Raw genomic sequence first — 18,172 nt, 5'->3', positions numbered from 1 at the left:
CAATCTATTTTAAATGGCAAGGAAAATTCAATTGCTGTGGTATCCTCACTATCACCTATGGTGGCATTTCTTTTCATGGAGGCCTTCCAGAATACTGCTGCTGGCTCTGTTCCATTTCACTCGCAGTACTGACTGTGATATGTGGAATTCCAGTTTTTAATTTTCTGGGAAAATATGTACAATGAGGCAATGCTACAGAAGAATCAAGTAACCAAATCTTTTTGCACTTTCCTTTTATTTCTCATTCTTTATTATTCAGTTTACTGAATTGTAGAGATCAACTCACATGTTTTCTGCTTTCAGCTCTCCTCTGCCGTAAAATCTGTTGTTAACAATATTTTTTTATTTTATTCGTGAATTATTGCTGTTGTTTCATTTAATTTGCAATATCAGAGCTATAGTCATTGTACCAGGTCTATATTGGTTATGTATACGACAGAAGAGGATGACCTTACTGCCCTCAGATCCCATGTAGGAGAGGAGTGATGCTACACCACCACCCCCCTTTTTCACACACACACACACACACACACACACACACACACACACACACACACACACACACAAATAAAGGAATGGTGTTGGATTTGAATGTGTCTCAGCCCTGTTGCAGGTGTTGGTAAGCAGACATGCCTCTGCTATAGTTAATGGTTGAATGGTTTAACATCATTGCAGCACATTTCTGTCATCTATTTTAAAAAAAATACTAATTGGACAATACATCCTTGCTGGACAGTAAAACTACAAATGATTTTGTGTTATTTATGAAAATATTAAAATGTTGATATAAATTTATTATATCTACCTATTATATAAGAGTGATGTGGAAAAAAGATGTTTTATGGAGTGTCTGCTTTGCCTTAACAACCTCTTGGATAAATTACCTTATGCAACATGGGTGTCTGTCATATATAAACAGTTTTATGTGATGTTCTCAAAAAGCTATTGTATTTTGTTTATACTTAGTCATAGCATTGTGTTATTTCCTGGCAGCCTAAATATATACATTGCATACATAGTGAACTGATTATGAACTGTGATGTCAATATTAAGGAGATACGATCAAATTATTCAAAATTCATCTTTCTTTTATTAGTAATATTATAAAGCTGCATTACATCTCCTTTGCTTTTCGAAAAACTTTGCCAGTTGTTTCACAGTAGCAGTCATTAACAAATGGGTACATGTAGCTTACAACACTTGTACATGTAAGTAATAGATAATCTTACTCAGTTCCAGAACTGCATATTTTGGTTTCCTTCTCAATAATTTTAATTTACCTACCTATGCACTCCATCCTTCCATCTATTTTACCTTCTCCATAATGTCCTTCCTCCACTTTGTCATAAGCAGTTGAGGATGTCTGACATGTGGCTTATAGTTTTCAAGATTTTGATATTTTAATATGTTAAGAAGTTCCTACAAACACAGACATATATCTTGATTTTGAATTTTGGCACTATCTCTGATGACAATGTCACTGACAGGACATTACACTGTAGTATTCTATCCTTTCCATGAACTCAGTAAGTTTTACAGGAAGTGTACACTACAGAATAGCTCTATAATCAAATAGTGTGGTTGTAGTGTGAAACATGAAATGAGATTTATTCATCTCACAATATACAATTTTCATATCATCTGTCAGTTATTGTCTGTGTATTTAGCAGTAGATAATTGATTATGGAAACAATAATGTTCTGAGTATGTTCCTGCAGCCCTTACCAATATTTGATAAATTTTTGAGGTTGTCAGTGACATATGAAAGTATTTTTAGTTTGCAGTTGATTTCAATTCCTTATCAAAATTGCATGTTGTATCCATAGAGACATTTTATGCATCTGCATACATACTCCCTCAAGCCACAGTTTGGTGTGGGACGAAGGGATCCTGTACCAATATCAGTCATTTTCTTCTCTGTTCCTTTCGCAAATAGAATGAGGGGAAAATGTTTATATGCCCTGATAGGAGACCTAATTTGTCATATCTTCATGACCCTATGCAGCAGAATCTTCTGCAGTCAGCTTCAAATGCCAGTTCTCTTCATTTTCTCAGTAGTGTTGAAATGAACATCACCTTCCCTCCAGGGTTTCCCATTTGAGTTCCCGAAGCATATCCGTAATACTTGCATGTCGTTCGATGTACTGGTAACAAATCTAGCAGCCTGCCTCTGAATTGCTTCAATTCCTTCCTTTAATCCAACCTCATGTGGATTGCAAATACTCGACCTGTACTCAAGAATGGGTCACACTATTTTCCTGTATGCTGTCTCCTTTACAGATGAAACACACTTTCCTAAAATTGTCTCTGTAAACCAAAGTCAGCCTTCCATGCCACAGTCTTTACATGCTCATTCCATTTCATATCCATTTGCAGCACTGCATCCAGATATTTAAATATCATGACTCTGTCAAACAGCACACAATTAATGCTGTATTCAAACATTACGGTTTGTTTTCCTACTCATATGCATTGACTTACATTTTTCTACGTTTGGAGCCAGCTGCCATTCATCACACCAACTGAAAATTTTGTCTAAGTCACTTTGTGTCCTCCTACAGTCACTCAGTGATACACCTTCTCATACACTACAGCATTATCAGGAAACAGCCACAGATTGCTGTTCACCCTAGGTCTTGTACGTATATAGAAAGTAACAGCAGTCCTGTCACGCATTTCTGGAGCACTCTTGATGATACCCTTGGCCCTGAACATTCTCCATGACAACATACTGGGTTCTATTACATAAAGAAGTCTTCGAGCCACTCGCATAGTTGAGAACCTGTTCATCTCGCTCATACCTTTGTTAACAGTCTGCATGTAGGTGGCCAGTGCCATAGAGTACTCTTTGCAAAACTAATGACTTATTTGTTCTCAACTGTTTCACATGTTTCTGTCTGCCAGGGGTGCCTATTACTGTGTCCTCTGTACAGGAGCTTGTACGATGGTCAAACAATGTTTATGAATCTCCCTAGTGAACATTTTCTGAAGCACTAAATATTGCAATCTTCGACTGCCACACCAGACTGGTCAACAAGCAGCAGGATAGAAGCATTAGATCCACTTAACGATTTTATGTAGAACTATAATTTGCTTGTGTTCTCGGCAAGATATTTTGCTAAGGTATTACAGTGGCAGTTGTATGCTTTGCGCATCGATCTTCTTACAGAGGTCTGAATCTCTATAAACTTTTGCCAGTCATCATTTGCACATTTTCTGAATTTCATTGTTAAACCACAGTGGATCTTTTTTCTCCTTAATCCACCTACTTGGCGTATACTTTTGCAGAGCACGATTTCCAATTTGTAAAATTTGCTCATAATTCCTCTACGTCCATCATTTTGGAACTGAATGATGTCAGTTCATTGTCTAAGTGGGATGCTAACAACTTCTTATCTGCTCTTTGTAACAGAAATGCTTTCCTAGCCTTCTTGACTGATGTATTTTAGTAACTTTAGATGCTATGATGGCATCAATGTAATTAATCTCTGTCTCTATATTGATGTCAATATGGTCAGGCCTGTTTGTAGCTACAAGGTCTAAAATATTTCCAATATGTGTGGCTGCCGAACTAGCTGCTCAAGAGAGTTTTTGGAAAAGTATTCAAAATTACTTTACCAGACTGTCTGTCTTCACCCCCTGCAATGAATCCATAGATATCCCAGTCTATATTTAGTTGGTTGGTTGCTTCCAACTAATGTACTGGGTATTTCCATGCTACTGATAGTAGGTGATCTTCGAATGACTAAATCTGTCACAGTGCATTCAGGTGGCCAGTAAAAAACGCAACAACTTTATTTCGTTAGACGTGTTATACGTGACCAGACAACTTCACTATCACAGTGAAATGCTACCTCAAGAGAGAGAGTACTTCTGTCAGTAACAATGAGCACACACCTTCCAATGGCACATAATCTGTTTTTCTGATGTACATTCCATGACTCCTAACTATCTCAGACCTTTATACTTCATGTTTCAGCCAGCTCTCAAGAAAAATTTGAGTGTGAGAGATTTCCTGAAGGATGCATCTTTTCATGAGAAGTGACCCAGTAATTATTAGGGATCAGAAAATGTAGCTTCTATTTTTGGCAAAATTCACATCTATTTTTATCAAAATTCACATGTACTTTTGGCAAAATTCACATGCATTTTTTGGCAAAATTCACATGTATTTTTTGGCAAAATTCACATGTATTTTTTTGGCAAAATTCATGTATATTTTTGTGAAATTTCAAAAACTGACATCTATTTTTGGCAAAATATGCGTATATTTTTTTGCAAAATTTTGGTATGTTTTGCGAAATATGAATCCATTTTGTGAATTTAGAATCTATTTTTGTGAAATTCAAATCTGTATTTGCATACATTTTTGCCAAAATTTGCAATTTTTTTTTTTCAAATTTAAAAGGTTGTCAGGATTCATGAGTGAAGACAAACAAAGCCTTAGTTCTTTGAAGTTCACTTTTAAAAAAGCACTGATTGGGAACTTTTTAACTGGAATGTTTTCTTTTGCAAAAACTTCAACAGATTTTTTTTCCCCCTAATGGCCTTTGTATTCTTTGTTTGACTATATTTAAGCTTTCAACAAATGATGGTTCTGTTGAAAAGCAGCAGTGTTTCCCCACCAGAGAGCTGCATCTATCTTTGATTTCAGGTATTTCTTAACATTCTTTGTCCTTTCCCGCCCAATTTGGTGCTTACAGAATCTGCAGAATATTAATTCATCATGGGCATTCATAGCCATGTGACCCATGGTTGACAATACTACAGGTAGAATTGATAAGGCACTTAGTGTAGAAGTAGTTCCAAAAGTAACCCTATTCAAACATGAGGAAAAGAATTTCAGCACAGTTGAAAAATGTGACTGATTTTGTTTTTCAATGGCTATAATGCAAAGTGTGGATATCGTATAGTGACAGCCAGCTGCGAGCGTAAACAAACTGGAATTTTGATTGCACAAAGCGGAGCAGTGCAGGGAAACAAGCACTGACTCCATCTCGCAGGGCAGAAGCCTGTGTTCTTTAAAAGCAAGGAATGCCATTGTCACAGGGATCGCTGGTGTTCGTAATCGAAATCCATGATGGACCAGGATTAGTCACTTCATTCATTTCAAAATGAGAAAACAACTAGCAACGCACAACACAAGGCATTCGAAAATGGTTACCATGCAGTTGCTTGGGGGTTGGCAGAGTTTTGTTAACAAGATTGTTCAGGCCCGATCTCTAGCAGTTTTTGATGCTACCACCAATCAAAACATCCACCACCTAATTTGCCACATTAAAAGTGTCTTGTGTTATACCAACTTCTTAGCTTTAGCTAACAAATGTACGTATGTGTTTCTTTGTTATAAAATGCTAGGTCCCATGGCTGAGTGCAACATTGCATTACGTGGTGTGCATCTTAAAGAAACCACTCAACTGCCCACAACAGGCATGGCACCAGCGCATCAAGTGCATTGGCATATTGCACTTGTGCACTTTTTATTTTTCAAACAGGTTCTGATGCATATTGTCTTTCCAAACTGGACTTTGCGAGATGATGTATAGTTCCAGTACCAGTTACTGAAAATTGGTTACATTTCCGATATTAAAATGTTGAAAATAAAGCTATTTCAAACCATCTCTGATAAAATAGTTCCTCTGGATTCAATTTGATATGAAATAGCGTCTATTAGGTAATGTCATGTTTTCGCATTTTGAGGCAGAATTCTCATTTATCGTAAAATGCAAATTTTTCAGTCCCTGGTAATTACTGTTTTCATATTGACATCCTATTATTGGTATCCCTTTGCTCTACATGAAACTATCCTACATCAACTGTGCCTCACATGCCATTGGTGCCTCATTCTGTTACATCAGCACAACCTATCTCACTGATATTATGAGACATTTAAATAACTTAGATACTATATTTCAAGGGAAGGCTCTACTGATTGTCAACATATGTGATAAAATGTATGGACAAACTATATCTATTTGTGAGACACCTTGGTGCAGGGAATGGCAATTTTTTCATCTGTTTTCCTTATCTACAATTATCTTCACATATACTGATGGTTCATTGGTAAATCGTTGGCAGATTCATCAGAGTTTTGGGATAGGATTTGAACATATATAGCAATCCAATTTCAGTTGCATCAGCTACTGTACTTTCAGAGATACAATTAGAAGCAGTTATTTATAAAATAGCTATCTGCCCAAGTACAGATAGTACAGCAGCACTAATTTGTTATAATGGTACCATGATTAAAAATGAAGTGTTTTCTAAACTACACAGAAATGTGACCAACATTTTTTCTGAATATCTTTTTCTGCCACAAAATAAATAAGTAAATGAGTAAAAAAATAAAAAAAGTAAACTGCAGAAAGGCCTCAGCTTTACAGCCCAATATTGAAGACCATTCTGTCATTTCAGAAATGTGGGGCCTGACCGCAGATGTTTCATTACTTGTGAATAAAAAGAAATCTCATATTCCAAAAATGTAATTAAATGTTAGTATTTTTCATTTAGGTTTAAGTTTTCTGCTAATCACATTGTCTTACTGCCATATTTGCATTGTCATTGTTAACTCACTATTTGGGATTTTTGTGTACAATATTGACTGATCACATATGGGCCAGCGACAAACCCTTACCCGTGGGCATTGACGAAGGCCAATGATCTCAAGGTTATGGCCCTACTACCTGACTACCCGTGCCTGCAGGCACACATCTACCCATGGGTAGGAAGTCAAGGTGGAACAGCTTGCTATAGATGGTTTCTTTTTAACATTGATAATGTAGCACAGGACAGCCATCCTGTTTACTTCCACATAGAGAAGATGTTTTTGCTCTCTGCATGACATCACACACAATGTGCTGTGATACAACACACAGTTTTTATGTGGAGGAAAGGTTCATTACAAGACTCTTTTATTCTTATGTCACTTCCACAACCTGCTGCCTGTTCAACAGAAATTGACTCTTGTGAGAGACTGCATTTCACAGGGATTAAGGGTTTATCATTTTAATTATTGGAAAGAAAGGTCATGTTACTAAACAGTGCATCCTCACCTTGTATTAGTTTTTCAGCGTGTTATTAAGTATGCTTACATCCCAAACATTCGTTTGACCAGTTACTTCTTCAGTCCTCAGCTGTTGGTTACGGAAATCTTTCCTCTACTGATATTAAAATGCTTTAAATCATTCTTTCTCATAGCAAAAACGTTTCCTCTGTAAAACTTTTGTGAATGCATAGTATATTTTAGAGTTTCATATTTGTGAGAAACCAGTAATTGAAAAGTACAGTAAATGGTTGAGTGTTAATATTCGTATTATATGCTTTTTTTCACTATGATGTATTCTGATTGTAACCTACAAAGATGAACTTAGTCATATATTATTTATTAAAAGGTGTTTTGTAGATCTCAATTACTTCTCATGTATTTTAAGGTCTACACTACTTGTAATACAAACAAATTTAACAGTAGGCACACAAAATTAAAACATTTCACATCTCATACTATGCTGTGGGAAACTGTATTAATAACCAAGTGAAGGGATTCATTTCCATGTCTCCATTGGAAGAATGGAACAATTTGTTGTGTGCTTTCAGATTTGTGTTTACTGTGGTTACATAGTTTCTGACATAAGATCTAAAATCTTTGTTCACTTTCTTAAAAAATTTTTGGGACTGTTTGATATTTATGTCAGCATAAAAAAGTGTCTCTTTCCATAGCAGAGATGTAAGATGTTCATCAGATCCACTTTTATGATGTTAATTACTGGAAGCATTTAAAACTCCAAAATTGTTTCTGAGATAGTCAGTAAAGTGTCACAGTTTATTACTTAAACTGCTATTAACTAAATGCTGACATTAATTTTAATTTACTGTTACATATCATTGAAAGCAAACCATAGCTGGGAGAATTTGTAATGTATAAATTATTTACTGTTTGTGCAGATAACTGAAAACATCCTGTCAACAAAATAGTTGAAGGAAATGTATCTACCTCATGCAAAATGTTTCAAAAAACAAATACAATTGAAGATTGTTACAAGTACATGAATTTTGTGATCACTGTAAAATGCCAATATTTTTATACAGTACTTTATTCAGTACTGGGTGCATAACATAATACTTTAACCAATGTATTTTCATTATGGATTATTTTTTAATAATATAGATAAGTGATACACAAGAAAAATTGCAGAAGAGTTAAATTAGGTAGCTATTTACTTTCTTTACAAAGTAAAAGACTTCTACATAGTTTACTACAATTGTCTTTTTGGCAAAGTTTGGTTCTCATATATGTACATATTCTTTCCAAACAAGCTATTCTATTTTCTTACTGTGTGAATCTTTGTTCCACAAAAGACTAATGTGAAAAATATAGGGTGCAAATCGTGCAAATTTTTGCAGTAGTAATCTGTTAATCATTAAGTGAATTCATTTATTGGATTGATGCTGTCTTTTAATAAGTTTTGCTTTTTAGATCATGTTCTACTTCTAAAACATGAAATTTGTTGCATACAAATGGTGCAGACTATACATTCCATTGATTCCAATAAACTGAATTTACTTTCTATTCAACTTCTCTTCAGATGGACCGAATTGTAAACATGGAATGCAAGTTCCAGCCTGTGTTACAAAGACTGGACGTTTAGCTTATGTAGGCTTACAAATATTGCTTTAAATAAATTTTTTGAGTAGGCTTATACATAAAAATTAGATAGTAATGATGATGTGTATTTCATTAATGAGAAAAATTTAAAAGAAAGCATTAAGTAATTTATATAAAAAGCTTGGCCTATTGGATTTTGAACTGAACTGTAGGAACTAATTTATCCCAAAGATATTTATAATTCTTTCGCACATTATCTGTGTATGTTGGCAACATGCTGCAACACACATCTGCTGATTGTGAAACCTAAAAGTATGTGGGCAAAACTATTTGCTTAGTTATCTGTTGAATACAACTTATTGGTGCTACATGATTTTATGAAATTGTATTGCATTTCTAAACCTTAACTGCATGTTAGTAGCATATCTGAAAATAAATAATTTTGTATCACATGCTTTGATTATTTTGGTATATAAAATTCTGTATATTCATTTTCCTTTACCTTCTATGCCCTTGCATGGTGGAATGTGAATTTTGTTAAGAAACAAAAACTGACTAATATTGTATTTCAGGGACAATCTTTCATCGAGTGTTATGGAAGACTGCTGGTATTCAGGGTAATCCTGCATACCAAAGAAAGCGAATATAGAGAGCAAAAAGTTGCAAATACAAGTCTTGAGAGATATGTTGGATTCCTGTGTTTGAAGATTCGACTGACAGTTTTTGTAACTATCAAGTGTAAATAATGTCAGTGTTTGTCAGGAAACACACTCCAGTGACTAAGCTCAGTCCATTTTTTCCTTGTTCTGTGGACAATAAATATGGTAATATAAAATGGAATGTGTCAAGATGAAGCATGGCTCCGTTTGTAAATGCCAGTTTGAGCAGACTAGACTGAAACAAAAGAATAAGAAAAAAGACTATGCAAAACCAACAGAAATTAAATAAATAGGTGATCAACAAGGCATTTGTCACCTTAAATAGGGAGGTAATAACAGCCATCTCAAAGTTCTCTGGAATTATGAAAAATTTGTAGGTAGGTTCACTGTTGTTTACTTTGAGCAGATTTTTGGGAAGTCATGACCATAATTTTTGTAATTTAATTTGTGTTCAGCCAAGAACAGCTTTTGAGATAATGCTAGGAAATAAGATTTGAAACGAAACTTCCTGGTAGATTAAAACTCTTTGCTGGGCCGAGACTCGAGCTCGGGAGTGACAGACAAAAGTCCCGAGTTTGAGTCTTGGTCCGGCACACAGCTTTGATGTGACAGGAAGTTTCATATCAGCGTACAGTCCACTACAGAGTTAAAATTTCATTCTGAAGATTTGAAATGTTCTGCCACTACTATGTAGGTGTGGCATTCATTTTGTCCACATGATATAATCTGTCATGGGGTAGGGTTGTGGGATAGCACTACAAGATAGGATAAAAACAAAATATTATTATCGTCAACAGCAACAACACAATTATGAAGGGAAAGGTGAGCAGGGCACTAGCATTATAATTACATATAAAAGAGCCATAATAGTAAGAGAGTGGAAAGTTGTAATAGTAATATAATGGAATTACGGTATTAAAATTCATTACTGTCAACCAAATAGTTGTTATGTTAAAAGAATATGCAGAAAGAGATAGTGCAAGTAATTTGTGTTCTGATGTAGGATCTGTTGTAAGTTTAAATCTTTGCTTTCCATCCACAAGTTAGAATGTAAGAAGGCCGACAGAATAGAAAGTTGTGACACACTGCAAATGGAGCAACACACAATATACAGGACATCAATTTTTCAAGATGCGAGTATGTGGGAAATACAGGGGGATATGTTGAAACAGGAAAGAGGTACTTATTATACAAATAGTTCTTAGCCGTGAATGTTCAGCAAGAGAGTGTGCGTGTGTGTGTGTGTGTGTGTGTGTGTGTGTGTGTTAGGAGGACAAATTTATATATCACAGTGTTATGACATTTAACTTTTGTTCATTTGCATAACCAATAAACACACTCTGTTGTCTGTGTATATTATCCATTTATTTTGAGTAATTTTTACTGATATTGTTATGAAATAGCTTCTGTACTATAGCAATGCACTAAAACAAAATGAATGGCACTCCAATTTATCTCTGAAATTTAATATTTTCCAGAAAATATGAGCCATTTTATTATTACAACAAGTGCAGTGAAAGAAATGTGTTTTTATGTGATTACCTTTAAATATTTTTATTTTGCTGGAGTAAAATTCTAATAAGTTACATCAAATAAGATACATTATTGGGTAACAAAAGATGAAAGTTGGTGTTTGGTAACTGGTTGCAGCTTTCCGTTAACACTTTTACTGGGCATCAGTGCAGCTGATTGGTGGATAACATTAACTGGTTTACAAACATATTATGCTTTGTGCAAATTTTGTTTTTGAAATGTTTTTAGAAATCGAGAAAACACAAACATTTTTGTGATCTCTCATTTAAAAAGTTTTAATTATTGTACCAGAAACAGTAAATGGCAAAAGCAGTTTTGTCAGCAGCTTTGTTTTCATGCATTTATTTTATGTTAGACACTGCATTATTATTCCATATGTGTGAATAGTCGGACATTTATAAATCAAATCTTCCAGTAGTGAGCTCTACAAAAACCTGTTTACTGAAAAAACATTTAATCAGTTTTATCTAATGTTGTAAAGAATAGGACATTGGTTGACAGAGCTGATAATGCTATTGGATTTCCCCACTTACTGCAGTCAGGAGAAAAGTTGGAAGACAGAAGGTCCTCAATCAGGTATTTTGTCAAGATATTGACAGATCCAAATATTTCACTGAATGGACAGTATTGTCAGTAGATGTGACATACAACTTTCTGCTTTTGCTTTTTACTTGAATCTCTTGTGCTGCGCTCCTCTTGGTATCTGTGGCCTCCATTAAGTCATCTCATCAGTAGTTTTTTCACACTAGAAGAAATAACTATAGACTTAATGGATCTAACCAGGAATTTTAAAAAAGAACTAATTGATTTGTATCTGGGAGATTGTGCTAACCAGACTAACCATTCAAAGACTAGACAAAATGTTTTACATATGGTTGTTTCTGTATGAGCAAGCATTCCAGTGGGATTTATTTACTAATATTTTACTCAATCATTCTTTAAAAAAAACATGACTTTTATTGTAGAAATTCTTTGTGCTTGTAGAACAAATACTGTAATTGTCCATGTAACATATTATAGTGATTGCAATTGTGTGATGTGATTCTGGTTTACTATTTTCTTTTCTGACATTCATAATTTGAAAAGTACTTTACTGTACAACCACTTAGAAATGTTCATGTCAAAATGTAGTTTCCATACAGTTATTTTTCAAGTATTTATTTACTGAACAAAAACTAATTTTGATAATGCTGTTTTTATTTTTAACATAGGAATGGGAAGCTGAAAGAGATTGCCTGCAAGAAAAAGTGAACAGATGTTGTGATCTGAGTTCGAAGACTCTGGGAAGTTCAGATCTTGTTAGGGGTCATTTGAAGAAAGTAAGGAAAATTTATTTTTGGATGTTTTAAAACATTTCAATCTAGAATATGTCTGTTTTGTTTCAGTTGGTTTGTAGCAGCTAGATGTGATTTAAATTCTTCTACATTCTACCTCCTAAATAGCTTATGTCACCAACTGCTTTAGTAATTATTCACATATTTGCTGATATCTCACCTTTTGTGTACATTTTTCATTTCATTTATTCAACACGCTCCATTACAGTATTTGTAATATTACATGTTTAGATACCAAGATATGTAAATAAGAAGTCTAATTTTCATGAGTTACAATAGTACGGATGAAAAGCATTCACAATAGAAAACTTATATAAGGTCTCCATGAAGAACATTATAAAAATATACTAATAATTACACTCCTGGAAAAGGAAAAAAGAACACATTGACACCGGAGTGTCAGACCCACCATACTTGCTCCGGACACTGCGAGAGGGCTGTACAAGCAATGATCACACGCACGGCACAGCGGACACACCAGGAACCGCGGTGTCGGCCGTCGAATGGTGCTAGCTGCGCAGCATTTGTGCACCGCCGCCGTCAGTGTCAGCCAGTTTGCCGTGGCATACAGAGCTCCATCGCAGTCTTTAACACTGGTAGCATGCCGCGACAGCGTGGACGTGAACCGTATGTGCAGTTGACGGACTTTGAGCGAGGGCGTATAGTGGGCATGAGGGAGGCCGGGTGGACGTACCGCCGAATTGCTCAACATGTGGGGCGTGAGGTCTCCACAGTACATCGATGTTGTCGCCAGTGGTCGGCGGAAGGTGCACGTGCCCGTCGACCTGGGACCGGACCGCAGCGACGCACGGATGCACGCCAAGACCGTAGGATCCTACGCAGTGCCGTAGGGGACCGCACCGCCAATTCCCAGCAAATTAGGGACACTGTTGCTCCTGGGGTATCGGCGAGGACCATTCGCAACCGTCTCCATGAAGCTGGGCTACGGTCCCGCACACCGTTAGGCCGTCTTCCGCTCACGCCCCAACATCGTGCAGCCCGCCTCCAGTGGTGTCGCGACAGGCGTGAATGGAGGGACGACTGGAGACGTGTCGTCTTCAGCGATGAGAGTAGCTTCTGCCTTGGTGCCAATGATGGTCGTATGCGTGTTTGGCGCCGTGCAGGTGAGCGCCACAATCAGGACTGCATACGACCGAGGCACACAGGGCCAACACCCGGCATCATGGTGTGGGGAGCGATCTCCTACACTGGCCGTACACCACTGGTGATCGTCGAGGGGACACTGAATAGTGTACGGTACATCCAAACCGTCATCGAACCCATCGTTCTACCATTCCTAGACCGGCAAGGGAACTTGCTGTTCCAACAGGACAATGCACGTCCGCATGTATCCCGTGCCACCCAACGTGCTCTAGAAGGTGTAAGTCAACTACCCTGGCCAGCAAGATCTCCGGATCTGTCCCCCATTGAGCATGTTTGGGACTGGATGAAGCGTCGTCTCACGTGGTCTGCACGTCCAGCACGAACACTGGTCCAACTGAGGCGCCAGGTGGAAATGGCATGGCAAGCCGTTCCACAGGACTACATCCAGCATCTCTACGATCGTCTCCATGGGAGAATAGCAGCCTGCATTGCTGCGAAAGGTGAATATACACTGTACTAGTGCCGACATTGTGCATGCTCTGTTGCCTGTGTCTATGTGCCTGTGGTTCTGTCAGTGTGATCATGTGATGTATCTGACTCCAGGAATGTGTCAATAAAGTTTCCCCTTCCTGGGACAATGAATTCACGGTGTTCTTATTTCAATTTCCAGGAGTGTATATTCACAACAATAATCTGTATGATCGGTATAAGGTAGAACATCATTTTTTTAAAACTTTAAGTAACTTAAATATTCATATGTTGGGAACCATTATTACATTAAAATTTGTGAAATTCATTCATGTATAGCTTTACTAAAACTGTGTTTTTGATGAACCAGCTGCCTAACTATTTGTGTACAGTTTAAAATGAACTATTGTGTACACTGAATTATCAGGTAACCACGGTGCAGGAAATATGTGCACCATTCAGAAAAATTTAATTGTAGCAGCATATCTCAATTCTTATTTTACCTGCTCTGAAGACGGATTATGTGTATTAATTCAAATGGCTACAGTCTGTAACAAAATATAAAATTTTAGTGTTTTTTCCCCTTACATTATTATTTCTTGATGTAAAAATTATAATGCAATATGATTATGTGTTCTATTTCATCACCAGGTATTCGAAACACTGCGAAAACAAGCTGCAGAAGAGCTGATGGAGGATGAGGAGTTCTTGTCTAGTCTTCAAAAACAGAATTGTGAACCTTCCGTCCAAAGAAATTGCAAAGAAGACAAAACTGATGATATTTTTAAAGTTACCAAATCAGCAGTCAGTAATGTGCAGTGTGATACTGTACCATCAGAAGACTCTGCAGAAAGCACAAGTGGGAAGAAAGATGTAGAGCAACTGGAAAGGCACTGCAGGGACTTGGAATCCCAGCTGGACCAAGTAAAAATTGAAATTGTGAAGATCCTGTCTGAGAAAAAGGCCTGTTCTCAGGAAAACACAACATTGAAAAGCCATCTGTCTGATCTACAGGGTGGATCAGCAGAAGGACAGAATAATGAAGCCCAGGAGCTGCGTGAGCGGTGTGCTGAGCTGGAGGTGAGCCTGGAACTGCTGAGGCAGGAATACGAACGCTGCGAGGACTACTGGGCTGCGAAGCTGGATGAAGAACGCCGCCTGTCCGAGGCAGAGCAACGAGCAAGTGATGAGAAGTTCTCAGAACTCCTTGCTAAAGTGCGGGAGTACGAGGAGCTCTGTAGCAGCACTAGCAGTGACGACGGTGATGGTTACGCTGCTGGCAGCAGTCTTGGCAGCAGATCTGGTCGCCTGCCAACTATTGATGAAAGAGCAAGCCTCGAGAAGCAGGTATGTCTTATACCTAACCATGATGAAGACTGAATTTTTCGTAAAGATATTCTTCAGTTCCATTCATACGTAAATATCTTTTGTAAATATCAGACTGTTATTTCCCATACCTTTCGCACGATGCTCGTGGAGCATGTTGACTGTTCTGCATAGTCTATTAAAATGTTGAACATATATTTAGATACTGGGGTGAGATAAACTCTGTTAGTTCCATAAAACAGCCATTTTCATTTCTTCTTGGCAGGGTAACTGTTTTTATTATTTCTTCGGTACCCTTTTATCTTTGTCATCCCCCTCTTTTGGCTGCATTTTTGTCTCTGGACAGACCCAGTTTTTTTAAAGACTTATTATGACACCAAATGTTCTTCAGATTATGATTCCACTTCTGAATAGATCTTTCCTTACATGCTTTTTTTTTTTAAGTGATAGATATGAGATAGAATTCCAGTCACCGTCCCAGGTTCATCGTAGGAGAACTTTACTTGGGATACTGTCTATCTATCCATATATACAAGATAACTTATCCTCCCTACCCCCATGAACCATGGACCTTGCCGTTGGTGGGGAGGCTTGCGTGCCTCAGCGATACAGATGGCCGTACCGTAGGTGCAACCACAACGGAGGCCAGACAAACGTGTGGTTCCTGAAGAGGGGCAGCAGCCTTTTCAGTAGTTGCAGGGGCAACAGTCTGGATGATTGACTGATCTGGCCTTACAACACTAACCAAAACGGCCTTGCTGTGCTGGTACTGCGAATGGCTGAAAGCAAGGGGAAACTACAGCCGTAATTTTTCCCGAGGGCATGCAGCTTTACTGTATGGTTAAATGATGATGGCGTCCTCTTCGGTAAAATATTCCGGAGGTAAAATAGTCCCCCATTCGGATCTCCGGGCGGGGACTACTCAGGAGGACGTCGTTGTCAGGAGAAAGAAAACTAGTGTTCTACAGGTCGGAGTGTGGAATGTCAGATCCCTTAATCGGGCAGGTAGGTTAGAAAATTTAACCCTTTTAGTGCCAAATACGATCTGATCGTGATCCAGATTTTCGGCGAAAAATGCCAGTAACGATCTGATCGTGATGCCTTTCTCATTCATTTTTTCTGCACTTGAAGGCAAAGTTGTTCGTATTTCCTAGCGAATGAGAAAGGCATCACGATCAGATCGTTACTGGCATTTTTCGCCGAAAATCTGGATCACGATCAGATCGTATTTGGCACTAAAAGGGTTAAAAAGGAAATGGATAGGTTAAAGTTAGATATAGTGGGGATTAGTGAAGTTCGGTGGCAGGAGGAACAAGACTTATGGTCAGGTGAATACAGGGTTATAAATACAAAATCAAATAGGGGTAATGCAGGAGTAGGTTTAATAATGAATAAAAAAATAGGAGTGTGGGTAAGCTCCTACCAGCAGCATAATGAATGCATTATTGTGGCCAAGATAGACACGAAGCCCATGCCTACTACAGTAGTACAAGTTTATATGCCAACTAGCTCTGCAGATGATGAAGAAATTGATGAAATGTATGATGAGATAAAAGAAATTATTCAGGTAGTGAAGGGAGACGAAAATTTAATAGTCACGGGTGACCGGAATTCGAGAGTAGGAAAAGGGAGAGAAGGGAATATAGTATGTTAATGTGGATTGGGGGTAAGAAATGAAAGAGGAAGCCGTCTGGTAGAATTTTGCACAGAGCATAACTTAATCGTAGCTAACACTTAGTTCAAGAATCATGAAAGAAGGTTGTATACATGGAAGAACCCTGGCGATACTAGAAGGTTTCAGATAGATTATATAATGGTAAGACAGAGATTTAGGAACCAGGTTTTAATTTGTAAGACATTTCCAGGGGCAGATGTGGATTCTGACCACAATCTATTGGTTATGAACTGTAGATTAAAACTGAAGAAACTGCAGAAAGGTGGGAATTTAAGGAGATGAGACATGCATAAACTGAAAGAACCAGAGGTTGCACAGAGTTTCAGGGAGAGCATAAGGGAACAATTGACAGGAATGGGGGAAAGAAATACAGTAGAAGAAGAATGGGTAGCTCTGAGGGATGAAGTAGTGAGGGCAGCAGAGGATCAAGTAGGTAAAAAGACGAGGGCTAGTAGAAATCCTTGGTTAACAGAAGAAATATTGAATTTAATTGATGAAAGGAGAAAATATAAAAATGCAGTAAATGAAGCAGACAAAAAGCAATACAAACATCTCAAAAATGAGATCGACTGGAAGTGCAAAATGCCTAAGCAGGGATGGCTAGAGGACAAATGTAAGGATGTAGAGGCTTACCTCACTAGGAGTAAGATAGATACTGCCTACAGCAAAATTAAAGAGACCTTTGGAGAAAAGAGAGCCACTTGTATGAATATCAAGAGCTCAGATGGAAACCCAGTTCTAAGCAAAGAAGGGAAAGCAGAAAGGTGGAAGGAGTATATAGAGGGTCTATACAAGGGTGATGTACTTGAGGACAATATTATGGAAATGGAAGAGGAAGTAGATGAAGATGAAATGGGAGATACAATACTGCGTGAAGAGTTTGACAGAGCACTGAAAGACCTGAGTTGAAACAAGGCCCTGGGAGTAGACAACATTCCATTAGAACTACTGACGGCCTTGGGAGAGCCAGTCCTGGCAAAACTCTACCATCTGGTGAGCAAGATGTATGAAGACAGGCGAAATACCCTCAGACTTCAAGAAGAATATAATAATTCCAATCCCAAAGAAAGCAGGTGTTGACAGATGTGAAAATTACCAAACTATCAGCTTAATAAGTCACAGCTGCAAAATACTAACGCAAATTCTTTACAGACGAATGGAAAAACTGGTAGAAGCGGACCTCGGAGAAGATCAGTTTGGATTCCGCAGAAATGTTGGAACACGTGAGGCAAAACTAACCTTAAGACTTATCTTAGAAAATAGATTAAGGAAAGGCAAACCTACATTTCTAGCATTTGTAGACTTAGAGAAATCTTTTGACAATGTTAACTGGAATAACCTCTTTCAAATTCTGGAGGCGGCAGGGGTAAAATACATGGAGCGAAAGGCTATTTACAATTTGTACAGAAAGCAGATGGCAGTTATAAGAGTCGAGGGACATGAAAGGGAAGCAGTGGTTGGGAAGGGAGTG

General features: G+C 37.7%; 1 protein-coding gene across 1 annotated transcript in view; it reads left to right on the top strand.

Annotated features, from left to right (window-relative positions):
* Nucleotides 1-18,172, top strand: part of LOC126416789 (ninein-like protein) — a 145,112-nt gene that overhangs the window by 84,889 nt on the left and 42,051 nt on the right. The window contains exons 14-15 of the mRNA XM_050084656.1: nt 12,006-12,113; nt 14,352-15,047. Of these exons, the coding sequence (XP_049940613.1) occupies nt 12,006-12,113; nt 14,352-15,047 (804 nt within the window). The remainder of the gene's footprint in view (nt 1-12,005; nt 12,114-14,351; nt 15,048-18,172) is intronic.

This window comes from Schistocerca serialis, chromosome 8 (genome assembly GCF_023864345.2).
Source record: "Schistocerca serialis cubense isolate TAMUIC-IGC-003099 chromosome 8, iqSchSeri2.2, whole genome shotgun sequence".
In the NCBI taxonomy this organism is placed as follows: domain Eukaryota; kingdom Metazoa; phylum Arthropoda; class Insecta; order Orthoptera; family Acrididae; genus Schistocerca; species Schistocerca serialis.
Note: the sequence above shows the minus strand (reverse complement) of the source record. Positions and strands in the feature narration are given on the sequence as shown.